This window comes from Xenopus tropicalis, chromosome 8, assembly GCF_000004195.4.
Source record: "Xenopus tropicalis strain Nigerian chromosome 8, UCB_Xtro_10.0, whole genome shotgun sequence".
Lineage (NCBI taxonomy): Eukaryota > Metazoa > Chordata > Amphibia > Anura > Pipidae > Xenopus > Xenopus tropicalis.
The window spans coordinates 4815161-4842547 of record NC_030684.2 but is presented as its reverse complement, the minus strand read 5'-3'; the positions used below and the strand labels follow the sequence as shown (position 1 = coordinate 4842547).

The 27387-nt window shown below is 48.6% G+C and overlaps 1 protein-coding gene across 4 annotated transcripts in view; it reads right to left on the bottom strand.

Moving 5' to 3' along the window:
* Positions 1-27387, bottom strand: part of ralgps1 (Ral GEF with PH domain and SH3 binding motif 1) — a 197615-nt gene that overhangs the window by 5883 nt on the left and 164345 nt on the right. The window contains exons 12-16 of one of the 4 annotated variants that reach the window (XM_031891076.1): positions 21601-21668; positions 11278-11404; positions 10139-10290; positions 5756-5807; positions 2624-2704 (exon numbers count right to left, since the gene is read on the bottom strand). In XM_031891076.1, coding sequence (XP_031746936.1) covers positions 2624-2704; positions 5756-5807; positions 10139-10290; positions 11278-11404; positions 21601-21668 — 480 coding nt within the window. The remainder of the gene's footprint in view (positions 1-2623; positions 2705-5755; positions 5808-10138; positions 10291-11277; positions 11405-21600; positions 21669-27387) is intronic. The other 3 variants (XM_031891077.1, XM_031891078.1, XM_031891079.1) reach the window with 3 other exon arrangements.

The following is a 27387-nucleotide window of genomic DNA, read 5'->3' as shown; positions in this document are numbered from 1 at the left end:
CTTTCTGCCCCAGGGTGGTGCCTCTTCTATTAAACAAATTATGGGGTAGAAGATTAGATTTTTTGCTCACAGAGATGTTCCTGACAAACTGCCCCCCCAGTGATTTAAGCTTCCCTTCTCTGCAGTTCCCAGTAGGGTTGGGCAGTGGCCGAGCCAGGGCGCAGCCAATTTTCCAGTGCTCTTCAGCCAACACCAAAGCAGCAACCAAGCCCCTCTCTACTCAACAGGGGTCTTTTGTCTTTGCCATCAACTGAAGCGACATTGGGTCACTCTATCCACCAATTACCGTCTGAAGAAATGGGCCGGTGAGTGTTTTTAGGGGATGATTGAGTGACTTGAGGGGGCTCCGCATTCCCTGGGATTGGATCACTGCTTTGAGAACTGACTTGTCATTAGGTGTAAGAACTTGTGCTGACTTGGGGACACCTAGAGCTTTCTATGCTCGGCCAGGGGTTCAACCACCCAATACAAAGCTGTCCTGCATGTACATCTGGGCATCCTATCACTCATGGCCATTTGGGCCACTGACCTGCTCTGCAAGGCGTTAGAAGATGGGCACCATAGTTAGAACCTAAAGGTGGTATTTCAATAGAGTCGCCACTTGGATATCAACAGTAGGTTAAACTGTGACGCTTGGCCATGCAACCTGATGGTCCCCTCAGTGGGTTAGGGACTTACATTAGGTCCCCTCAGTGGGTGCAAGTAGAATTAATGAGAACATTCCCAACTCTTTAATAGAAACAGTTCTTTATACAGATAGGTAAAACCTTTAAACCCAATGTCTTGTCTTACTGCAAGTGCCCCAACCCCAACTCTAACCCCAACCCCAACATTACACAGTCACATAAAATCATGTTTCAAACACATTTATACCCTGTTCTTTATATGGAGGCTCATTGGTCAGCATTACTGCCTTGCAGTGCTGGGGCCACAGATCAAGCCAGCCTGGGCATATGCAAGGACTCCCATGTGATAGGGACCTTAGATTGTAAGCTCACTGGGGCAGGGGCTGATGGGAATGGGATAGGAACATTAGATTGTAAGCTCACTGGGGCAGGGGCTGATGGGAATGGGATAGGGACCTTAGATTGTAAGCTCACTGGGGCAGGGACTGATGGGAATGGGATAGGAACATTAGATTGTAAGCTCACCGGGACAGGGGCTGATGGGAATGTGATAGGGACCTTGGATTTTAAGCTCACTGGGGCAGGGACTGATGGGAATGGGATAGGAACATTAGATTGTAAGCTCACCGGGACAGGGGCTGATGGGAATGTGATAGGGACCTTAGATTGTAAGCTCACTGGGGCAGGGACTGATGGGAATGGGATAGGGACCTTAGATTGTAAGCTCACTGGGGCAGGGACTGATGGGAATGGGATAGGGACCTTAGACTGTAAGCTCACTGGGGCAGGGACTGATGGGAATGGGATAGGGACCTTAGACTGTAAGCTCACTGGGGCAGGGACTGATGGGAATGGGATAGGGACCTTAGACTGTAAGCTCACTGGGGCAAGGACTGATGGGAATGGGATAGGGACCTTAGACTGTAAGCTCACTGGGGCAGGGACTGATGGGAATGGGATAGGGACCTTAGACTGTAAGCTCACTGGGGCAGGGACTGATGGGAATGTGATAGGGACCTTAGATTGTAAGCTCACTGGGGCAGGGAATGATGGGATAGGGACCTTAGATTGTAAGCTCACTGGGGCAGGGGCTGATGGGAATGGGATAGGGACCTTAGATTGTAAGCTCACTGGGGCAGGGACTGAAGGGAATGGGATAGGGACCTTAGATTGTAAGCTCACTGGGGCAGGGACTGATGGGAATGTGATAGGGACCTTAGATTGTAAGCTCACTGGGGCAGGGACTGATGGGAATGGGATAGGGACCTTAGATTGTAAGCTCACTGGGGCAGGGACTGATGGGAATGTGATAGGGACCTTAAATTGTAAGCTCACTGGGGCAGGGGCTGATGGGAATGGGATAGGGACCTTAGATTGTAAGCTCACTGGGGCAGGGACTGAAGGGAATGGGATAGGGACCTTAGATTGTAAGCTCACTGGGGCAGGGACTGATGGGAATGTGATAGGGACCTTAGATTGTAAGCTCACTGGGGCAGGGACTGATGGGAATGGGATAGGGACCTTAGATTGTAAGCTCACTGGGGCAGGGACTGATGGGAATGTGATAGGGACCTTAGATTGTAAGCTCACTGGGGCAGGGACTGATGGGAATGTGATATAATATCTGTATTGGCACTAAATAAAGGGGGCAATTGAGTGGATTCAGTAAAAATGTGATTAGTTGGGGTATAAAATGATAATGGGGCAGTAATGCTCAGATACCCAGAAACCCACTGGGCCCTTAACCCAAAGAATAGAAGGCCCTGTGCATATAATATATAAAAACAGAAATCAATAAAAAGGTTGAAGGGGAGAATTGTCCTACTATCAGGCATGTCCAACAGGAGGCGCTGCAGCTGCCAGTAAGTGACAAGCCCCAGGTACGACAGCTGGAGGGCCGCCAGTTAGGACACCAGTGAGGCTTATGAGATTTCAGGACGTAAGTAAGAATTTCAGGCATGCAGATTGAAAGTGTGAGACCCACCACCTAAATGTACCTGTAAACACAGCTGCGACTTCTGGGAGAATTCCGAACGGGAACCCGCCAGTTGGGTCCCAGGGTGGCATACAATCGACCCCTGTTTGCAAATTTAAACATGAGTTCTAACACTGAGCATCGAGCTGGAAAAGCATTACCCAAGTAGCATGCATGGATTCGGCTAGTTATTGCATAGCATCATAGGACTCCGCCCAGTTACCCCAGGGGGTTGGAGTAAGGATTGAACTACCAGTTGGGGCATGGGGTAGGCAAAGGTTCCGAAACCCTGAGGAAAAGGTACATATCTGGCATCAAGGGCTTTTCTACGGCATTCAAGGCTTTGAATAAGAGTTCTGGAAATTCTGGTACCGCCCAACTCCCATGAACCTCTTCTGGTACCCCATGAACCTCTTCTGTCAGCTGCACCCCTATCTGCTCTCCTAGTTGTGTGTTCCAAGGAATATCCTCCGACCAGGTAGATCTTATCCAAGGGTTTCCCAATAGGCACCAAGAAGGACCATAAGTATATGGCTCGGAACTATCTCCTTCTACCAGGTGTATCTTATCCAATGGGCACCAAGAAGGACCATAGGTATATGGCTCAGAACTATCTCCTTCTACCAGGTGTATCTTATCCAAGGGTTTCCCAATGGGCACCAAGGAAGACCATAGGTATATGGCTCGGAACTATCTCCTTCTACCAGGTAGACCTTATCCAAAGGTTTCCCAATGGGCACCAAGAAGGACCATAGGTATATGGCTCGGAACTATCTCCTTCTACCAGGTAGACCTTATCCAAGGGGTTCCCAATGGGCACCAAGGAAGACCATAGGTATATGGCTCCGAACTATCTCCTTCTACCAGGTGTATCTTATCCAAGGGTTTCCCAATGGGCACCAAGGAAGACCATAGGTATATGGCTCGGAACTATCTCCTCCTACCAGGTAGATCTTATCCAAGGGTTTCCCAATGGGCACCAAGAAGGACCATAGGTATATGGCTCGGAACTATCTCCTTCTACCAGGTAGACCTTATCCAAGGGTTTCCCAATGGGCACCAAGAAGGACCATAGGTATATGGCTCGGAACTATCTCCTTCTACCAGGTGCATCTTATCCAAAGGTTTCCCAATGGGCACCAAGGAAGACCGTAGGTATATGGCTCGGAACTATTGTAATCGAACTATCTCCTTCTACCAGGTAGACCTTATCCAAGGGTTTCCCAATGGGCACCAAGGAAGACCATAGGTATATGGCTCGGAACTATCTCCTTCTACCAGGTAGACCTTATCCAAGGGGTTCCCAATGGGCACCAAGGAAGACCATAGGTATATGGCTCCGAACTATCTCCTTCTACCAGGTGTATCTTATCCAAGGGTTTCCCAATGGGCACCAAGGAAGACCATAGGTATATGGCTCGGAACTCTCTTATCCAAGGGTTTCCCAATGGGCACCAAGGAAGACCATAGGTACTATATATGGCTCGGAACTATCTCCTTCTACCAGGTGTATTTTATCCAAGGGTTTCCCAATGGGCACTAAGGAAGACCATAGGTATATGGCTTGGAACTATCTCCTTCTACTAGGTATATCTTATCCAAGGGTTTCCCAATGGGCACCAAGAAGGACCATAGGTATATGGCTCAGAACTATCTCCTTCTACCAGGTAGACCTTATCCAAGGGTTTCCCAATGGGCACCAAGAAGGACCATAGGTATATGGCTCGGAACTATCTCCTTCTACCAGGTGCATCTTATCCAAGGTTTTCCCAATGGGCACCAAGGAAGACCATAGGTATATGGCTCGGAACTATTGTAATCGAACCAGGGCAAGTTTGGCCGAGTGTCACCATTAACTTCAAGACTTGAGGTGGCCATACATGGGCAGATTTTAGCTGCCAATGTGGGTCCCTTAGACCGATTATTATCTGGCAGTATATGGACACCCCCGATGGTCCTACCCAACTGAGATCTGGCCTAAAATTGGGCAGATCTTGATCGGGCTTTTCCATCGGATTGGGGACCATTGATGTGGTCTTCGGTCCGATAGCGCCCATGCCCGCCATTGTAATTTGACAGTTTGTCCCTAGGATCAAACAATTGAATTAGCCTGATATTGGCAACCTTTAGGTGGGCATATCTCTTGGCGACCTCACCAAACAATCGAATCTTCCCATGTATGGCCGCCTTTATGGATAAAATCTGGCCGGCCAACCAGTTCTTATTTTGGCCCCAGTTCAGTTGGCCTTGCACTTTGCAAAGATCTATCTAAAGTCTCCATGATTCCATCTTGGCAGAGACAGGTGGCCACTTTGCCATTCCACAAAGCCCCAATGTTCTGCAGTGAGCCCACCTACCTGCTACTTACAGTTCCTAGTTGTGTATAGTGGGCAGAGTGGAGGCGCAAACGCACAATAAAGCACTTGCTATGATAGGAAGCACACACAAAAGCTCATGACGAAACTAACACACCGATTACACTTAGACACAAAAGGGGGACATCTGGCTTCTCTATAATTCCTATTTGTACAATTGTTGCCCAATGGGGGGGCCCAGGCTCGAGCCCCATAAGAGATATTGGGGAAGAACCCATATTCTGTCCCTTAGATTCTCCTAGAAGCCCAGCTTGGAGGTCACTCTTGAGATACTCTTGGAACGATGGCTGAATGTGATGTCTACATAGGCATAAAACTGGCAAAATGTTGGGTCTCGACCCAAAAAGTCTTTAGTGTGTAAAGACAATAGGTATATGGCTCGGAACTATCTCCTTCTACCAGGTAGATCTTATCCAAGGGTTTCCCAATGGGCACCAAGGAAGAACCCATATTCTGTCCCTTAGATTCTCCTAGAAGCCCAGCTTGGAGGTCACTCTTGAGATACTCTTGGAACGATGGCTGAATGTGATGTCTACATATGCATAAAACTGGCAAAATGTTGGTTCTTGACCCAAAAAGTCTTTAGTGTGTCAAGATTTGTGCAGGGTTCCTGTCAATAGGAACCATAAGGACATCGCTAAGGAGCCCAACTAGTAGCTTTGGCCTAAGGTTTGATGCCAAGAATTGACCACGTAGAGTAATTATGGCCAAATGCATCCATCTCAGATCACCTTCATTGGATTCTACTGAATAATAAGTCATATTTGGCAAAGACCTACCTGTCGAGCCCAGCAGACACCTCTTCACTGAATTCTGAGCTTTCACTGCTCCCTAAAATACAAAAAGGGTAGAAATACAATAAAGATGAATAGAGATTGCCATAATAGATACCCTTTTGCCTTATAAATATAAATACATGGGCAGAAATGCATCCATGTCACTGGGCAAACAGTCCCGTTCCACCATGCACTCCATGTAGAGTTACTTTTTCTAATTTTCAAGATATTAGCAGTTTTATAACAACTAATATAATGAATGTAAAACAACAGCGCCACCTGTTGTCTTTTTAGCCTACTGTCAGCCGAATATTAATTTGGTTAGCAGGGGAAAGTCATTTGGTGCTGCTCTGCTTCGAACTGACCATGAGAACTTCAGTTGACTCTTCTCTGCTCACCAGCTTCGGTTTCTAATCAGCTCAACATCACAAGATGTTTCTTTTCTCAATAAATCCATTTTCAGTTGCCAGTTGGCTGCAATAACCACAGGGTGGCGCTGTTGTTTCAAATTCACTATATTCGCTTGAAAACAGGGAAGCACCAAATCCTCTATTTTTGGATTCGGCCGAACTAGGAATGCAGCGAATCCCGGATTCGGTTCGGGATTTGGGCCGAATCCAGCCTTTTTTTTTTATGGATTCGGTTTCGGCCGAATCCACGATCCCGGCAGAACCGAGTCCTAATTAGCATACGCTAATTAGCATCCGGAAAGGGTTAAAATTAAACCGGAAAGGGTTTAACCCTTCCCGATCCTAATTAGCAAATTGCCTGACAAGAATTCACGTGATTTTGAGGATACGATCCAAGGTTGGCCAGGCACGTGGATTCAGGTGAATCGAAATCCCGCAGAAAAAGGTCAAATCCCGAACCGATTTGGCGCAAATACTTGAAAACTCTCGAAAACCAGAAAAAATAACGAATGTAAATTGCAAAAGTGCTCAGTAGAGCACTCTGGGAAATTTCATATTGGTTTGCCTTTGGGTGGGGGTTATATCTCTGTTAAAGACCCAAATCGACCTCTTAAGTGCAGGAGCATCATGAACATAAACCCCTTACTGGATCCTTGCGTGATTGGACGGCGCACAGTATCTTTGTTTATACAACCACACCGGCACTTCCCACCACTAGAATAGAGCTCTGTTTCGGGCTATTCCCACAACCGTCTCATTTTACGCCCCGCTCCCCGCCGAGTGTGTTTTCTGTTAGACTAATGTTCTCCGACCGACACAACTGGACAGATGTTTGTGCAAGGGCTTCCTGGGATGACAGCTTCTCTCCCCGTTAGCGAAATAAGAGAAGATGCAAATGTCTCATGTGGTCAGCAGGGAACCTGCCCGCGGCCTTATCATAATCCACGTCCATCAACAGCCGGTCGGCCCATCGTTGGCCAAGATACACGTCCTCTGTTGTCTTTCCCCCCAGCAAGGGGAGACGTTAAATATTTCCTATCTCATTTATTCACTGGGTGAAGACGATTCCAGGAATTTGGCTTCTCCTGTTCCATGAATACAAAGTGGAGTGAAGAGTGGAGTCGGTGGATGGACCCTTCAGAGTCTGGTCTTCTTATCAAACATCTGGTGCAGAAAGGAGGGGTCCATCCGAGAGTTCTCTTTAACCTAATCACTTGGTTGAGGTACCAAGGTATCTGAGCTGTTAGATGACGGAGAATATCCAGTGCTTTGCCCAAGTATTCACGTCCTTCACCAAAGCCTTTTGGGGCAAGTGCACTCCAGCTTTGCACTGTGTTCAGGAGAGTCTGGGCCCATTCCTCCTGGGACATTCGCTTCAGGTTTTTCAGGTTGGTCAGATGATACCTCAGTATAAAAAAGAGCTTGATACTGAGTTTACGGCTGTGACTGGGCAACTGTCGAACATTCAAGAAGACCTTGATGAAAAGCAGGCCCAAGGCTACCACCACCACCACTGTAGCTAACTTGTTTAGTGAGATTTGGGCAGTAGTGATGCTGGTTGATAAAGTTATTGACCCACACAACAACCCAGCCCGACCTGCTGTTCCTGAATGCCCAACCCCCACCCATCAGCAGAGGGGATGGGGGATACATGAGTTTAGAAAAGAAAGCCGCCAACAAGCATCTGATAGAGCTGAGCCAGGTAGTAATGGTGGTAGAGGTGGTGCAATGGGAGGTACTGGACCTTCTCTCAACCCAATGGTTGAGTAATTTGTTGCTCCAAACCTGCATGACCTGTTGCAGCAGGGACTGGGCATATGGAATGTCACTCCAGGGACCTCAAATCAGTCTAAAAAAGCTGTATCTGTTCTCTATCTCTGTAGCCTTAGGTTATTCAGGTGGGGGCAAGAGCCACCTATCCCCCCAGTTTGCGGTTATGGGGCAAAATTTCATTAACTCCCCCGTGCATCATGATCAGAGGCTACAGCTCCCCCCCCCCCAACTGGGCTTGAGATCATGGAGAATTGTGCCAACCAGATACCTCACCTATCAGCGCCAGAGCCGGGGCAGTCACGGATCGCCTCTTCGCACGCCTCGTTTCTCCTAGTAAATATTATTTTTAGCCCAAACTGAGAAAATCTCAGTCGCTTAGTTGCTAAGGGTTTCTATTCGCAATTACTGCCGTCTGTCATCGGCCAGAGAAATAGAGTGTGATAGCCAGCGCTTATGTAACTGCCTTTCTCCGAATGCTGCGAATGAGCCATAACTCATGGGGTGGGGGGCGTTGCCAACCACTCGCGCTCTTTAGCTATTTATTTATCCAAAAAAGACATAATTTAATATGTCCATAGAGTTTAAAGTAATCGAACAGAGAATATACACAGTGCCCAGCTCCATTGTGACGTCACTAAGGAATGCTGCGAATGAGCCATAACTCGTAAACTCATGGGGGAAGGGGGGCATGCCAAGCACTTGCTGATTTTTGCTATTTATTTATCCAAAAAAGACATAATTTAATATGCTCCATTGTGACGTCACTAAGGAATGCTGCGAATGAGCTGAAACTCATGAACTCATGGGCGGGCACGTTGCCAACCACTCTTTCTGCTGATTTTTAGCGATTTATTTATTCAAAAAATACATCATTTAATATGTCCGTAGAGTTTAAAGTAATCGAACAGAGAATGCACCCAGTGTCAGGCCTCACTGTGACGTCACTGAGGAATGCTGCGAATGAGCCACAACTCATGAACTCATGGGGGGGGGGGGCACGTTGCCTGTAGAGTTTATAGTAATCGAACAGAGAATCCACAGAGTGTCCAGCTCCATTGTGACGTCACTAAGGAATACTACAAATTAACCATAACTCATGGGGGGGGGGTGGGCGTTGCCAACCACTCACCTCTTTCTGCTGATTTTTTGCGATTTATTTATCCAAAAAAGACATAATTAATATGTCTGTAGAATTTATAGTAATTGTACAGAGAATACACAGAGTGTCTGGCTACATTGTGACGTCACTAAGGAATACTGCAAATGAGCCATAACTTATGGGGGGGGGGGGCATTGCCAACCACTTGTGCTCTTTCTGCTGATTTTTAGCTATTTATACAGAGAATACACCCAGTGTTAGGCTCCATTGTGATGTCACTAAGGAATACTGCGAATGAGCCATAACTCATGAACTTATGAAGGGGGGGAAACACTCCCAACCACTCGCGCTCTTTTGGCCGATTTTTAGCTTTTTATTTATCCAAAAAAGACATAATTTAATACGTCAGTAGAGTTTAAAGTAATCGAACAGAGAATGCACCCAGTGTCAGGCTCCATTGTGACGTCACTAAGGAATGCTGCAAATGAGTCAAAACTCGTGAACTCGTGGGGGGGGGGGACGTTGCCGACCACTTGCGCTCTTTCTGCTGATTTTTAGCTATATATTTATCCAAAAAAGACATCAATTGTCCTTAGAGTTTAAAGTAATCAAACAGAGAATGCACTCAGTGTCCGGCTCCATTGTGACATCACTAAGGAATGCTGCGAATGAGCCATAACTCGTGAACTCATGGGGGGGCAACATTGCCAACCACTCGCTCTCTGCTGATTCTAAGCGATTTATTTATGCAAAAAAGACACAGTGTGTCCAGCTCCATTGTGACGTCACTAAGGAATGCTTATACTTACTCGTGCTCGGACACTGGCAATTGTTTAAACAGCAAACATGAATATATCTTCCAGCAACAACAAAATCCCCCCTTCCCGACCCAAAAGCCTTCTCATACGTACGACCCTTAGCCGACCAAACATCTAGCTAATGGAGAATCTCACTCACTGTCCACCCAATTCCCCGACCTTCTAAATCCATTTCTCAATGGGAATATGATTCAGTCGATGCCATAACAGAAAGGAAAAGTGAGTGGTAGGATGGGAGATGCCGGTACAGTTATTGGCAAAGGAGTGAAGAAAATGGTGCACTTACCTAAGGAAATGCCATTGGTAAACACGGGGGTCTGCGATTGGTTCCTGACAGGGCTCTGTGACTCTAGGACGCTATCGTCCAGCAGATGGCGCTGTTTCTCGGATGGAAATGTGGCACTTTTACTCTCAACCACACTGAACTGACACATGACGCTGGGTAAATGGAGGAAAGAAAAGAAGCAGATGTGGGTCTGTGCGACATGAGCAAACGGCAATGTGCAAATAGCAGGAGGGAGGAGCCACTGACAGCTACAGGGCACCTATTGGTCACTTCATGGTTCCTACAAGAGCAGTTGGCTAGGTCAGTACTGCCCCATAACTGTGATACAGAACCTAGTATGGACAGTGTCCAAATTAAAAGAGGGCCATACGGGGGCAGATGTCCTACTTTGTCCAACCAATTGGCCGAATAGAGGGATATCTTACAACAGGCCACAAAGCGTGCCCACCTTTCTTCTATTGGAACAGCAGGAAAGGAAGAGGAACTGCCAACGCACAGGCCCATAGTGATACATGGGTCAATTAACTGTCGACCTGTGCCGACCCCAACCGACCTTCTTCCAAGGCTAAACTGTGCTGGACTTGTCCACCTATGGACATGGCCAACGGTGGTGGGGCAAGTATATGAATTAAATGCACAGTGGGAGTTGAGGGGAGAGGGATTCTGGAACTGCCATTGGTCTACAAGGAAAAGGCCAACCCAACTCACAGGCTTTGTGTACCCACAGACAGTACAACTACAGGCAGATGAGGTCTGTCGACCAGTGAACCAACAGGGATCCATGGAGTATGGCCAGTAACCTTGGACCCCTCTGTTCCTCTCTGCTGAAAAATGCCCCAGCCCAGGTTGTATCCCTATTCATATTTCTGCCCTAATGTCCATGGCCCCAGATACCCCAATGGGCCAATTGGAATTAGCCGTAGAGTTTCTAGGAATATACCCTGCAGGGGGGAGGCTGAACCAACTGGTGGCACCTCCTTGTCCTTTATGGCTAATGGCCCTAAATCTCTGCTGATGGTGCAGCACCCAACTTGCCACTCTAGTCCAAGAGATGGGAGCACCATAGAACCCTAAAAAGCACATGTTGGGGCAGATAGAGAATGCCCCCCCCCCCCAGTCAAGTAGAGCAGTGCACCCACTTGTTTCCTAGGCTGTGGCTCTTTCTATGGCGGGACACGGGCGGAGTTGGGAGATTGGTGGCCACGGACGCATCGGGGCATGTCGGTCTCCTGTGGAATCGCATTGTAGCTGTCATCTCGGAGGGACCTAGCGACAGAAATGATTGGGTACTTACTGTCTGACTGGACCATAGAGACAACAGAAACAAGGATAAAGCGGACGGTACCAGCGCCACGGTTCTGCTCGTCGTTGGGTGCCAATATAATACTTTCAAATGAACGAGATGAGGGGCAAAAGAGACCCAAAAGGTCAACTATTTCTTATTGTCTTTGGGGGGTACTAGGGGCTACACTGAGGGGCGGGGCTTCTTATATGGCCCATTGGGTCAGGCTTATGTACCCAAAGCCACAGAGTCCGAGAGCCTGATCATTAGGTGCAGATGGGGGGGGGACAATAGAAAGCCCTGAAAATGATTTGTAGCAGAACCTCCCATGATCCTCGGCACAGACAGGCTCGGGTCAGCTGCACCAATAAATCAGCCAGGCCCTCTGTCTGCAAAGATTCCACTCACTCAAATCCCTGAGGGAGACTTTCCCTTTAATGTGATTAATGCTCATTGGTTTCAGGTATTTGTTACAATCAGGCTACTATATCACTACTCGGGGTGGGGGGGATAATGACTAGAATATAATTTATTACACTGGGAGAGGGGCCCCAGGGTGCAGAAGGAGCACAGTGAGCTCACTAAGTGGCCAATGAGACTTAATGGAACCAATGGGTCCGATCCCCCGGTGCAAGATGGGGCTGTATCTATGGCAACGTTCCAGAACACATGCGTTGTGGGTTCCTGTGTCGGCACGTACCAAGGGAAGAATGGGAAATCACCCAATTGGGCTGAGTCAGAGGGGAAGGGAACAACCAGGAATTCCCTATCGCTAGGTTTAACCCTGTCTGGGCTGAAATGCCCCCAGCTACGTATGTTGGGCCGCTGGGGTCCCGTGGCTGCTGTACATCACCTCTCACTGTGGCTCACAGCAGCTCTATCACTAATACATCACTTGCACCGTGTCTGCTCCATGTCACTAACACGCTAATTACACGTGTGTCACGGCTGTACGTTATCACACTCACTTGCCCTAGGACACACTCCCCCCTATATAATAAGCTCAGGGCAAAGTATAAATACAAATATAAAGCAATTATACTGTGCCCCACAGCGCCACCAAGTGGCCAACACGGCCTGCCGATCCCTGAGTCGCTGTATAGGAAGCACGGAGCAGCACTCGCCTTTCCAAGAAGCCTTTGGGGCAAACTTGAGTTCCTACTAATAGTAAAAAAGGAGATCCTGCACTTTTGGTTGAACAGCGGTGCCGACAATCATACACAAAGCTTAGTAACCAAGGGTGCAATGCCGATACACATATATATGCATATACCCCTCCTGACAGGGCGGGGGTCGAAACACTGGATCGGGACAGGGCGGGGGTCGAAACACTGGATCGGGACAGGGCGGGGGTCGAAACACTGGATCGGGACAGGACGGGGGGCGAAACACTGGATCGGGACAGGGCGGGGGGTCGAAACACTGGATCGGGACAGGGCGGGGGTCGAAACACTGGATCGGGACAGGGCGGGAGGGGCGAAACACTGGATCGGGACAGGGCGGGGGGCGAAACACTGGATCGGGACAGGACGGGGGGCGAAACACTGGATCGGGACAGGGCGGGGGGGCAAAACACTGGATCGGGACAGGGCGGGGGGGCAAAACACTGGATCGGGACAGGGCGGGGGTTGATACACTGGATCGGGACAGGACGGGGGGCGAAACACTGGATCGGGACAGGGCGGGGGTTGATACACTGGATCGGGACAGGACGGGGGGCGAAACACTGGATCGGGACAGGGCGGGGGTTGATACACTGGATCGGGACAGGACGGGGGGCGAAACACTGGATCGGGACAGGGCGGGGGTTACTACACTGGATCGGGACAGGGCGGGGGTCAGTGCATGGGATCGGGACAGGGCGGGGGTCAGTGCATGGGATCGGGACAGGACGGGGGTCAGTGCATGGGATCGGGACAGGACGGGGGTCAATGAGTAGAATTGGGACAGTGTTTAGGCATTAAGGTGCCGCTATCACTTTAAGAGAAGGATAAATATCCCGTCGCAGTGAGAGTGAGGTACAAATGTACATGAATTATTACTGATTTAGAGAAAAGCCAAACCCAGCGGCGAGAAATGACTTCATCCCATTACAGCACTTTCACTTTCTTCTGGCCAAACCATCCAGCAACACCGTCCTGAGCCAACTGGCCAACATGCCTCCCCCAACACTCACATATGTACGGCTGAACTAACACTCCCAGCGCTGCCTGATCAGCCCCATCCAGCTCCTGTGCAGCTCAAACATCTACTGGTCAAGAGTCACTCGGCTGGGCCCACAGAGCATGTATGGGTGCTATTGTATAGGTTCTGGCCTGATTGGCTAGTGGGTCTGGGACCAGAACCAAGATACCCCTGGAACTATAGCGGGGTGACTGTTACCCCAATGTTTCTATATATCTGTAACCTTGTTATGGGCTAAGGGGGCCCAGCCTGAAGGCCAGTTAGGGGGGGATTTGGGGTGAGTGCTTATTTGTGCCCTGGGTACCCCTGGAACTATAGCGGGGTGACTGTTACCCCAATGTTTCTATATATCTGTAACCTTGTTATGGGCTAAGGGGGCCCAGCCTGAAGGCCAGTTAGGGGGGGATTTGGGGTGAGTGCTTATTTGTGCCCTGGGTACCCCTGGAACTATAGCGGGGTGACTGTTACCCCAATGTTTCTATATATCTGTAACCTTGTTATGGGCTAAGGGGGCCCAGCCTGAAGGCCAGTTAGGGGGGGATTTGGGGTGAGTGCTTATTTGTGCCCTGGGTACCCCTGGAACTATAGCGGGGTGACTGTTACCCCAATGTTTCTATATATCTGTAACCTTGTTATGGGCTAAGAGGGCCCAGCCTGAAGGCCAGTTAGGGGGGGATTTGGGGTGAGTGCTTATTTGTGCCCTGGGTACCCCTGGAACTATAGCGGGGTGACTGTTACCCCAATGTTTCTATATATCTGTAACCTTGTTATGGGCTAAGGGGGCCCAGCCTGAAGGCCAGTTAGGGGGGGATTTGGGGTGAGTGCTTATTTGTGCCCTGGGTACCCCTGGAACTATAGCGGGGTGACTGTTACCCCAATGTTTCTATATATCTGTAACCTTGTTATGGGCTAAGGGGGCCCAGCCTGAAGGCCAGTTAGGGGGGGATTTGGGGTGAGTGCTTATTTGTGCCCTGGGTACCCCTGGAACTATAGCGGGGTGACTGTTACCCCAATGTTTCTATTGTCGGCACAGAAGCCACACTTGGAATGACCTCAGTGATGACATCACAAACACTGCCAGGGACTCCCCTCCTGTAACACAATGGACACACGTTGGGTTCCCTGGAGAATCTTTATGGGCCAATCAAGCAGAAACGGCTGAATTCCGATGGCCGGAGTTGGGGAGTGGATGTAAGACAAGCGATACTTTCAGGCGTAATTACTTCATTAGTTCTCGCTGCTTCCAACTCGGCATCACAGTTACGCTCTGCGGCCGCATCCGGGGCAGTAATGGAAAATTCCCTCCAGTTCTGCTGCTTGGCTCTGAAGGTCCGATGCTCCCATTTACTCCTTATGTTTCCCCGGCCATCGCCCAGTTTGGAACAGATTTTCATCACCGCAGATGTTTAAGCTTCTTGGATTTCCTCGAAACACAACTGAAATATCACGAAGAGGAGAAACCGCCTTTGCCCTCGGCGAATGGCCCCCAGGTGCAACACTGAGCGTGACCGCACACCCTCTTGCCCCACGTGAGGCACCAACAGAACACATCTGCTTGTTTGGCTGTGCTCGAGTGGGGGCACGTTTTCTGCCCAGACTCTGATCCAAACAAAGGAAGGTCTTCAGAAACTGCTCCAAGGGGCTTATACATGTATCAATAGTGAGCCCAGAATGGTCCAAGCTACCCAACCAGTTCTCTATGCTAAATGGAACTCAATGAGTTATACTAGGGCGCTGTATAGGGGGTGCAACTGTGAAGCCCTCATTGCCCTTCCCAGTCATACATGAATGGCACGCCCCTTTATTACCCAGGGCCAATACAGAGTAAGGAAAACCGTGGCCTATGATTCCTATCTCATGTTCTGGCTCCTTCTGGTCTCACCGGGGTTTGATACGTCAATTCGGTTGTGCAATTTTCCACTGCCAGGCTGTGCCAACTTGTGTTGACCAAATGTATTCCTCCAGACTGAATGAGGCAACTCTATGGCTGAGGTGCAAGATGTTACTCAGGGCCCATTGGACAGTCAGACCTCTACGCTGGCACCTGTACCTTTAAATGAATCCACCTACCGACGGGCAGAGTCCGAGAACGCGGTGCGAGTCGGGTCAGATAAATCCCATCTGTCTTTACATCTGTTAGTTTGAATTCTTCACTCGCCCCGTTAACTCCAATGTAGATGAGGCCTCACCCAACTGCCCTTAGTACAACTCTTTAGTGAGCTGCTGGGTGACAGTTAAGGTGCCCATACATGTGAAGATCTTCTCCCGATATCCCGACCTACGGGTGGGCGATATCGGGGAAAATGTAGGCTAATTCGATCGTTTGGCCCTGGGCAATGGTAAAGTCGGTTTGGAGACTGCATCGGCTCGTTGATCCGACTAAATCTTTTAACCTGCCCGATCAATATCTGGCCAATTTCAGGCCAGATATCAGTCGGGCATGCCCCTCGTTCCTGCCCCTACACGAGCCAATAAGCTGCCGAATCTGTCCAAGGGACCCATATAGGCAGCTGCAATCGGCCCGTGTATGGCCACCTTTAGGGGCTCGGTTGTCAAAGGTCCAAGCTGCTCAACTTTGAGCGTAAATCTCTATTCCAGAACATTTTTTTCTAGTCGTTCTCAAAGTATTGTTCCTGATGTTCTCTCAATACTCAAGAAATGGTCAAGACTTCTCGCCTATGAGTTTCCGCACACGTAGATGCCACCACCGCTTTGAATGGACCCCACCGGGTCTCCGATTGGGAATTTTTCATTAAGGAAACGAAGATGAAGGTGAAAATTGTACAAGAGACTTTTGCTCAAACTTGATCCCCTAACTGTCGCCCGGCAGCTCAATGACCCCCCTCCCCAGGTTTCTATGGAACAAAAAGAGTTTCTGATTGGATATAAGGATCGTGGATACTCAGACAAAAGGAATTCTGGAAGTTAAACCTCTTTTGGGAAAAATATTAGGCGCAGGTTATCTTTATCCATCTAAGAACGAGACACATCACTTGCACCGTGCAACGGGGTGCATCTGGGGTATGTTCTTCCCACCCAGAGCCCATGTGTTCCGCTCAGGGGCAAGTCTGTGGGATCATTTACTGCAAAGACAGAAGCCGACATCGTTTATCATAGACCTTGACGTCATCTCCGAGGCATGTGAAGCCACCTTGACTCCTCCATCATTGATAATGTGTTTCCCAGGATCTCCGCAGCCTCATCCAAACTCGGCAATGGAAAAAACGCCCTCACCGTGTCACCAAGTTAACCCTTTGTATCCCCTAAGGGTAATTCTTTTCTTTCTTTTTTTTCCTCTTTCCTTGATCTTTTGATGTGGCCATCAAGCACCATGAATCCTCAAGACGTAGATTCTACTCTTCTACCTAGAAACAGACAGTGGCCAAATTCTATGAAATATTTAGTCACAGAAAAGGCTTGGCTCTTTGAGTATCTCCAGACGGTCTCAGATGGGGAGCGCCACGAGGGGCCACACACAAAATGGCCGCCTTTCTACTGTGCAACAGATTGGAACATCATGGCGGATGGAAGTACAAGGAGAAATAAGGGCTTTTTAGCCCTTAATAGTCATTGGGAACTTTGCTTATGATGTCACCACTTTCTTTGATGAGGTTATTGCATGACAGCCGTGTACCGAAGGGATTCGATCTGGTTTTATCCAATAAAACGATTAGGTTTTTGTCTTGAAACGACTTTCTCTACACCTGGTAACTGTCAGTTCAGTTGTTTTTTCCCACATCAACCACTTTTCTCAATCAACCAATCATCACCAGCTATTGACTCGTTTAAGGAGGGGCTGAACTAGAGTCACATGACCAGAGGGAGAGCAAGGGAACACTTTGTTAACTAACCCACATTATATTGTGACCATTCCAGGCCATAGCGTGTTAACCAGTTCATTTCCCACAGGGTCAGTACTGCGTGGCCATTGGCCGACTCCCTTGCACTAGGTTTAGAGTGTTCCATGGAGTAGGCGGGCTGAATAAATACTCTTATTAACCCATAAAGGCATTAATGGGAGGGCAAGTTATGCTTTAGTGCGTGACTGGGGCTGTTGTGCCCTGTTCCGTACAGTAAGGATCTCAATGGAAATCCCTCTCGACAAACACGGAGGCATCGAGCCTTTATTGGATGTAAGGACAGAAAATATTTACAAACTGCCATGGCAACCAAGTCAAACAAATTGCACAATTGGACGCTCTGATCTGTGCTAGTGTGGAAAAAACTGGATGTGAGAGAGCTGAGCGATGACATCAGGGGGTCGAGTCCCTTCCCTTACCCCCAGCCTTTCCACGTACTGTCTCAGGAGAAGCTTTAACACGCGGGAGCCCATGCACTCTCATATTGTGCCAGGCAGGGGGGAATAAAAGGGTAAATAACCACTCTGGTAGCCATGTTTTATCCTCCGCCTCCACCGGCACTCATTCATAGGCCGATAACAAAAGAAGGCACCCACGGGCTGGCACTCATTCATAGGCCGATAACAAAAGAGGGCACCCACGGGCTGGCACTCATTCATAGGCCGATAACACAAGAGGGCACCCACGGGCTGGCACTCATTCATAGGCCGATAACAAAAGAGGGCACCCACGGGCTGGCACTCATTCATAGGCCGATAACAAAAGAGGGCACCCATGGGCTGGCACTCATTCATAGGCCGATAACAAAAGAGGGCACCCACGGGCTGGCACTCATTCATAGGCCGATAACAAAAGAGGGCACCCACGGGCTGGCACTCATTCATAGGCCGATAACAAAAGAGGGCACCCACGGGCTGGCACTCATTCATAGGCCGATAACAAAAGAGGGCACCCACGGGCTGGCACTCATTCATAGGCCGACAACAAAAGAGGGCACCCACGGGCTGGCACTCATTCATAGGCTGACAACAAAAGAGGGCACTCACGGGCTGGCACTCATTCATAGGCTGATAAAAGGGGGCACCCACGGGCTGGCACTCATTCATAGGCTGATAACAAAAGAGGGCACCCACAGACTGGCACTCATTCATGGGTTACTATAAGTAGGGCAGATGGAATCAATAATGAATTGTATAGGGAAAGAGAAGGCCATTACTATGGCCACATATGGCCCATGGGCCTCCAGTTGGACAGCCTCACAGTAAGGAGACACCAAGTACCCAAAGCTCCACTAAGATCTTTTTTTTTAGCAAAATCAGTAAATCTGAAATGTAAAATTCTGATAATTTGATTTGAAACCACAGCGCCACCTGCTGGCCGTGTTGGCTACAGTCAGTAGAGGAAAGTTGCGGTGTCGCTCCCCTTAGAAATGACCGGAGAAACGTCACAAGTTTCAGACATTTCTCAGTTAAACAGAGGGCAGTGTATGGTTTATGATTCATATTGTTGTTCCTGATGAAGTGTATGCGCAACCACGCGAAACGCGTTGAACTGCTGTGACTGTATATATTGATGAGCTTTTGCTACTGGGTGTTTGGATTATTTTCTTTACCATGGTCGATAAACCTCCTACACTATATCTGCTTCGTATTTTTATATGAGGAGCTAGGTACCCCATTCTGGAGGGAACTTTCCATTGACATATCCGGAACAATAGATGTGCCTGAAGTTCTGGTGAGCAGGGTGGCTCTCCATTGTGGATGGTGGAGGAACATGTTCACGGTTATATTGTAAAACCTTCTGTGAGTCACCTATGCCAAGTGTTGGAGCAGGGACGCACCCAGATCTGGCCAAACCAGCTCTAGAACCCCTTTTCGTGATCCATATTGGGTGGCCATTTCCAGTGGTTGCCTTGGTGACCGTTTCTTTTCCCACTGGGCGACGGTGACCGAGGTTTGTGAGCCCTCAACCCACAAGCACACAGCCCTGCTCCTCCGCAGCGAGGACACCAAACACATCATCATCACAAGAGGAATTCTTGGTGGATCAGGTCATAACATCTGTCCTCTTGAATCTAAAAAACATCCACTCGTCTCTCTGCCCTTTTGGGGTAAAAACACGTTTTTTTCTGGTGTGTTGTTTACAGAGAATGTCTTTTCTTTTTTTAAACATTAAGAATTAACTCTTCACTTGTCAACTAACAAGCTGAGCCATTGGTGGAGACCCATGTAGCCCAGAACATGACCATGCCTCGTCTTTATGGGAGGAGTCACCGAATACCGTTGGTTTCTATCCATGTATCTGGTTTGGTGTAGGCTATATATATATATATATATATATATATAATACAAGTATACAGAAAATTTTGAAAATATATTGTTAGTCATGGACTTATGACCCACGATAGCTCATCTCCCAACTTCCCAGACGTTCTCAATATAAGAGCAGACGGGTTATTTCAGTCGGTACAAGTAGGGACCAGGTCTGGACTGGGAGTCAAAATAGTCCCAGGCATTTCGAGTACACCGAGGCCCAAACAGGCGTCTGCTGGACGAAGCCTTGGTGCTCGGTATCCGTATTTCCACTGGCAAATCTTCTACCCCTGAGCGTTTCCATCCTGGGCAAGAAGCTTCTAGTCTGGCTGAAATATTTAAAAGACCACTAGTATGGCTATGGCAAGTAGCCATGGCAAGGGCGCCACATCTGGATTTGAAGAGATAATGTGTGGAGATAACGCGCCTAGGACCACACAAGGAGGAAAATGGGCCACTAAGGATCCAGAGTTGGACCTTCCAGGTCCCTGTGTTGACGAACTGCCATCAACTCTTGGATGTTACCCCAAAGGAATGAAATACGGATATCATTTAGCATTCTCAGGCCACTTAGTGGGGTCTCAGGTACAGTGCTGGGCCCTAGGGCATCCTCCAACGCTGTAAGAGTCTGCAATACATGGCTACGTCACCCCACCCCCCCAAGTCAAACTGAATTTCTATTACTTGTTATGCCTGGGAAATTCCTCGGCCTACAGTGCAGATGTTCCACCTGTTAGTAATTGAGCCAAGAGCAAGAGATAAGAATAGTAATCTAGAACCAATCTATACAGATGGAACTCTACTATGAGAGACACTGCAATTGGACTTGGCCTTTTTTTGAATGAACTGTACTTGGCCTTAGTCTTTAAGTTGAACCCCGCATGGAAAGGAACGTTTCATTCACATCATACCCTGTGGGGTGTATTAAGCAAATGGTTAGGTGCTAGAGGGCACAGACTGCCCAGGCATTTCAGCAGTTATACCTTAGTGCTACATTATATTGCTCGAGGCTTCAGTCTGTACCTCTGTCTGTCTCATACCACGGAACCATCCCTTGAAAGTGCTATAACCCACCAGCAGAACTAACCCACCAGCAGAACCAACCCACCAGTAGAACCAACCCACCAGCAGAACCAACCCACCAGCAGAACCAACCCACCAAGAGAACCATCCTTATCTACCAATGGAACCAACCCACCAGTAGAACCAACCCACCAGCAGAACCAACCCACCAGCAGAACCAATCCACCAAGAGAACCATCCTTATCTACCAATGGAACCAACCCACCAGCAGAACCAATCCACCAAGAGAACCATCCTTATCTACCAATGGAACCAACCCACCAGCAGAACCAACCCACCAAGAGAACCATTCTTATCTACCAATGGAACCAAGCACCAGTATTACCAACCCATCAGCAGAACCAACCCAACCAGCAGAACCAACCCACCAGTAGAACCAACCCACCAGCAAAACCACCCCACCAAGAGAACCATTCTTATCTACCAATGGAACCAAGCACCAGTATTACCAACCCACCAGCAGATCCAACCCAACCAGCAGATCCAACCCAACCAGCAGAACCAACCCACCAGTAGAACCAACCCACCAGCAAAACCACCCCACCAAGAGAACCATTCTTATCTACCAATGGAACCAACCCACCAGCAGAACCAACCCACCCAGAGAACCAACCCACCAGCAGAACCAACCCACCCAGAGAACCACCCCACCAGCAAAACCATTCTTATCTGCCAATGGCACCAAACCAGCACTACAACTTCACCACAACACTGGGCTCGGAATGGAATATTTTTGGGTACCTGCGAGGTCTTCTTTAGAGGAAACCAAGCGAGGAGAACTGTTTCCCGGCTCAATTCTTAGCGACAACCTGAAAGGGAACATTGAAATAATCAAAATAAAAGGAACGTTCATTAATCGTGAAATAACGGAAACGAGTTTAATGTGCTCCACACAGAGAGAGAAAGAGAAGTTTATGGAGAGAAAGAGAGGTTTATGGGCTTTCCCAGAGGGCCGTGCTGCGTCACAGGGCAAGACGTGAGATCACCAGGTCAGGGGCAAGTGACAATAAAGCTATTTATGATGGAAATTCCCACCGAACGGCAGAGGCACCGGCACTTTACAACTATTGTTACCCCCGGCACCATAGATATTTGCAGGTCTGGACCAGACGTTAGTGGACAGGAACTCATATTTTAGTCCCACAATCCCTCACAGCACATGAGCAGGCCACTCTGTTGGGCTCGGGAGGCGCCTTTCCCACTTTCACCCAAGAACTGCCTTTACACTGAAGCACTACCGGGATTTAAGGTTACAGTTCTATGGCATTGGGTCCACTACTCTGGTGCATAGAAAAGTCCCAAAATGGCGGCTGCCTGCTTGCTGGGATTTTGAATTCCATGACTGGAGGGAACAAAATGTAAATACTTTATATAGTGTAAGTAAAGTTTATTTTGCTCACCTAATATAATAAAAAAGGATTAGGAATTATTTCTTAGGGTGACAGTTCCCCTTTAATAAAGGCTAATGGGCTGCATCCTATCCCGTCCAGCATACAGTAAATCTCACTCGCAGCTCGGCCACGGAGAAGCTTCTTATTCCCACAGGAAACGTTCTAATTGCCCTCGCGGTTTCCCTTCGTTTCTGCTTTTCTTGCTTACAGACCCACTGGGCTCCTGCGTAACTGAAGTTGGACCCCATTCAGATCCAGGCCCGTTCCTAGGTACATGAGGGATAATGTTCTGGCTCCGGCATGTACAGACACATCAAAGTACGTTACCATATGGCCAGGACTATCTGAGGACACTGACTGATAGCCAGGAACAAAGAGCCTGGAATGTCCAATTGTGGTGCCAGGGATCTGAACAAGTTACATCTCCCAGAACGAAGGCGCTCAACAAGAGATCTCCTGGGTATGGCAACATCCATAGAAGACTTCTTTCTTACATCCCCTCCACAAGCTGAAGCCAAGATTGACCACTAATATTTACACACCGCCTTTATCTTCAACCTGTGACTCCCAAATGTTGTTAGACTATAACTCCCAGAGACCCCTGGCAGATTTGGTTGGAAACATCAGTTCAAACTTTAGTGTTTGCGATTGACCAAGTCGCTCATTATATATTGTCCTTGAGAGACCTTGAGGGGCTAGAGGGACACTGAGGAACTTTGAGGGGCTAGAAGGACACTGAGGGACATTGAGAGGCTAGAAGCACATTGAGGAGCAAGAAGGACACTGAGGGACATTGAGAGGCTAGAAGGACACTGAGGGATGTTGAGGAGCTAGAAGGACACTGAAGGACACTGAGGGGCTAGAAGGACACTGAGGGACATTGAGGGGCTAGAAGGACACTGAGGGATGTTGAGGAGCTAGAAGGACACTGAAGGACATTGAGGGGCTAGAAGGACACTGAGGGACATTGAGGGGCTAGAAGGACACTGAGGGACATTGAGGGGATAGAAGGACACTGAGGGACATTGAGGGGCTAGAAGGACATTGAGGGACATTGAGGGGCTAGAAGGACACTGAGGGACATTGAGGGGCTAGAAGGACAATGAAGAACACAGAGGGGCTTGAAGGACACTGAGGGACATTGAGGGGCTAGAAGGACACTGAGGGACATTGAGGGGCTAGAAGGACACTGAGGGACATTGAGGGGCTAGAAGGACAATGAAGAACACAGAGGGGCTTGAAGGACACTGAGGAACATTGAGGGGCTTGAAAGACACTGAGGGACATTGAGGGGCTAGAAGGACAATGAAGAACACAGAGGGGCTAGAAGGACACTGAGGGACATTGAGGGGCTAGAAGGACACTGAGGGACATTGAGGGGCTAGAAGGACACTGAGGGACATTGAGGGGCTAGAAGGGCACTGAGGGACATTGAGGGGCTAGAAGGACACTGAGGGACGATGAGGAGCTAGAAGGATACTGAAGGACATTGAGGGGCTAGCAGGACACTGAGGGGCTAGGAGGACACTGAGGGGCTAGCAGGACACTGAGGGGCTAGCAGGACACTGAGGGACATTGAGGGGCCAGAAGGACACTGAGGGACATTGAGGGGCTAGCAGGACACTGAGGGGCTAGCAGGACACTGAGGGACATTGAGGGGCTAGAAGGACACTGAGGGACATTGAGGGGCTAGAAGGACACTGAGGAGCTAGAAGGACACTGAAGGACATTGAGGAACTTGCGATGTTTTTAAGCATATTCACTGGATGGAGAGACAGATACTTGCCCCCCCAGCAGTATTGGGGCCACGGGGGAAGTTGTATTAGAAGATTTAAAGCGATTGGGTTACAGATCACTGTTCCTCTATTGTCCATGGAACTCGAAATGTTCTTTTCTATTGAACCATGCCTGTTGCTACCCTGGCTCCCGTTGTCCTTGGACACTCATTACTTTGCCTTGGCCTGAGGATCTAATCTAATCCAGGCCACCATGGTGTGGAACTGACCAAATGCTAGACCACCTGGGAAGGCGTCTGTCATCCAGATTTAACCCTTTAACCTTTGTCAGTGCTACTCGAGCCATCCAGTTACAGGACAGGAAGAAGCCCCATTGGCTCACGCGGGACTATAGTGACGGGACGCTCCGAGTCACATGACATATAGATCTAAATACAAGCCCATTTCCAACAATGATCGTTACTTACCTGTAAAATCCCAACATATAATTATGGGGCAGGTAGGCAGCAACTGGGCAATATGCAGGGCAATAAACAGAAATTCTGCCCCAGGCTTCCTGGGGAACGGCCATGAAGTGAATGTATTTCTTTATCTCATTCCCAACAAGCTATTTGTGGGCAGTCGGTGCCAACTGCCGGGTATCAGTCGATACAAATATATACGTTTGGGTTAGGTGGCCCCCAGCAGCCCCGGGGCATTATCCTTACTAATGTAACTGTGTAACCGGAGCCTGCCCCAGAATAATAGGGCTATTCATCTGCCAGTGGCCGGCTCCGAGCGTGTGTGGTGAGCGTGGCACGGATATTTCCTCTGACCCCCCCTTGTAGAATAGAAATTCTATGCACAAAGGCAACAATAACCCGTGTGAGGAAGTGTTTCAGTCAGCTCGCCCGGCAGCCAATGGGAAGGCAGAAGAGAAGTGGTTGTTCCCTGGCCGAGCTCTAACAGAATGCCCTGCTTTCATTTAGTTGCCTCTCTCTGTACCTTGCTGACTACACGACACCAGTAGGATTATTCCATTAATCCCACGGACGAGGGGGGGGGGGGGGGGACGGAAGACAAAAAAGCACTTAACACCCGTTTAATGTTCGGAAGCTCCCAGATTCCCAGCCTGCGGGTCGGTTTATTCCCAGCAGAGGGGCAAAGGTCGGCACGCACGCCCCCCCCCCCCCTTATTAACCGTGCCACAATTATGGAAAAATACAACGTTACTGCCCCAAAGAGAGAGGAAACAGCTGCTTTCTCACTCATTCTGTCGGGATGATTCATGCGCCGCAGCGGGGAGTCCGACTCATAACGGGGCGTTTGGCCCCCACCCTGCCCTTTGTGCGCAGATCCTGCCATTATCCTCATACCCCCCCCCATACATACAGTATATGAGATAGGTGCTCTAACCCCCCCCCATACATACAGTATATGAGATAGGTGCTCTAACCCCCCCCCATACATACAGTATATGAGATAGGTGCTCTACCCTCCCCATACATACAGTATATGAGATAGGTGCTCTAACCCCCCCCCATACATACAGTATATGAGATAGGTGCTCTACCCTCCCCATACATACAGTATATGAGATAGGTGCTCTACCCTCCCCATACATACAGTATATGAGATAGGTGCTCTAACCCCCCCCCATACATACAGTATATGAGATAGGTGCTCTACCCTCCCCATACATACAGTATATGAGATAGGTGCTCTAACCCCCCCCATACATACAGTATATGAGATAGGTGCTCTACCCCCCCCCCATACATACAGTATATGAGATAGGTGCTCTAACCCCCCCATACATACATACAGTATATGAGATAGGTGCTCTAACCCCCCCCATACATACATACAGTATATGAGATAGGTGCTCTAACACCCCCATACATAGAGTATATGAGATAGGTGCTCTAACCCCCCCCCCCCATATATACAGTATATGAGATAGGTGCTCTACCCCCCCATAATACAGTATATGAGATAGGTGCTCTACCCCCCCCCCCCCATACATACAGTATATGAGATAGGTGCTCTAACCCCCCCCCATACATACATACAGTATATGAGATAGGTGCTCTAACCCCCCCCCATACATACAGTATATGAGATAGGTGCTCTAACCCCCCCCCCATACATACAGTATATGAGATAGGTGCTCTAACCCCCCCCCCCATACATACAGTATATGAGATAGGTGCTCTAACCCCCCCCCATACATACAGTATATGAGATAGGTGCTCTAACCCCCCCCCATACATACAGTATATGAGATAGGTGCTCTAACCCCCCCATACATACAGTATATGAGATAGGTGCTCTAACCCCCCCCATACATACAGTATATGAGATAGGTGCTCTAACCCCCCCATACATACAGTATATGAGATAGGTGCTCTAACCCCCCCCATACATACAGTATATGAGATAGGTGCTCTAACCCCCCCATACATACAGTATATGAGATAGGTGCTCTAACCCCCCCCCATACATACAGTATATGAGATAGGTGCTCTAACCCCCCCCATACATACAGTATATGAGATAGGTGCTCTAACCCCCCCATACATACAGTATATGAGATAGGTGCTCTAACCCCCCCATACATACAGTATATGAGATAGGTGCTCTAACCCCCCCCATACATACAGTATATGAGATAGGTGCTCTAACCCCCCCATACATACAGTATATGAGATAGGTGCTCTAACCCCCCCATACATACAGTATATGAGATAGGTGCTCTAACCCTCCCATACATACAGTATATGAGATAGGTGCTCTAACCCCCCCATACATACAGTATATGAGATAGGTGCTCTAACCCCCCCATACATACAGTATATGAGATAGGTGCTCTAACCCCCCCCATACATACAGTATATGAGATAGGTGCTCTAACCCCCCCCCATACATACAGTATATGAGATAGGTGCTCTAACCCCCCCCCATACATACAGTATATGAGATAGGTGCTCTAACCCCCCCATACATACAGTATATGAGATAGGTGCTCTAACCCCCCCCATACATACAGTATATGAGATAGGTGCTCTAACCCCCCCCATACATACAGTATATGAGATAGGTGCTCTAACCCCCCCCCATACATACAGTATATGAGATAGGTGCTCTAACCCCCCCCCATACATACAGTATATGAGATAGGTGCTCTAACCCCCCCCATACATACAGTATATGAGATAGGTGCTCTAACCCCCCCATACATACAGTATATGAGATAGGTGCTCTAACCCCCCCCCATACATACAGTATATGAGATAGGTGCTCTAACCCCCCCCATACATACAGTATATGAGATAGGTGCTCTAACCCCCCCATACATACAGTATATGAGATAGGTGCTCTAACCCCCCCCATACATACAGTATATGAGATAGGTGCTCTAA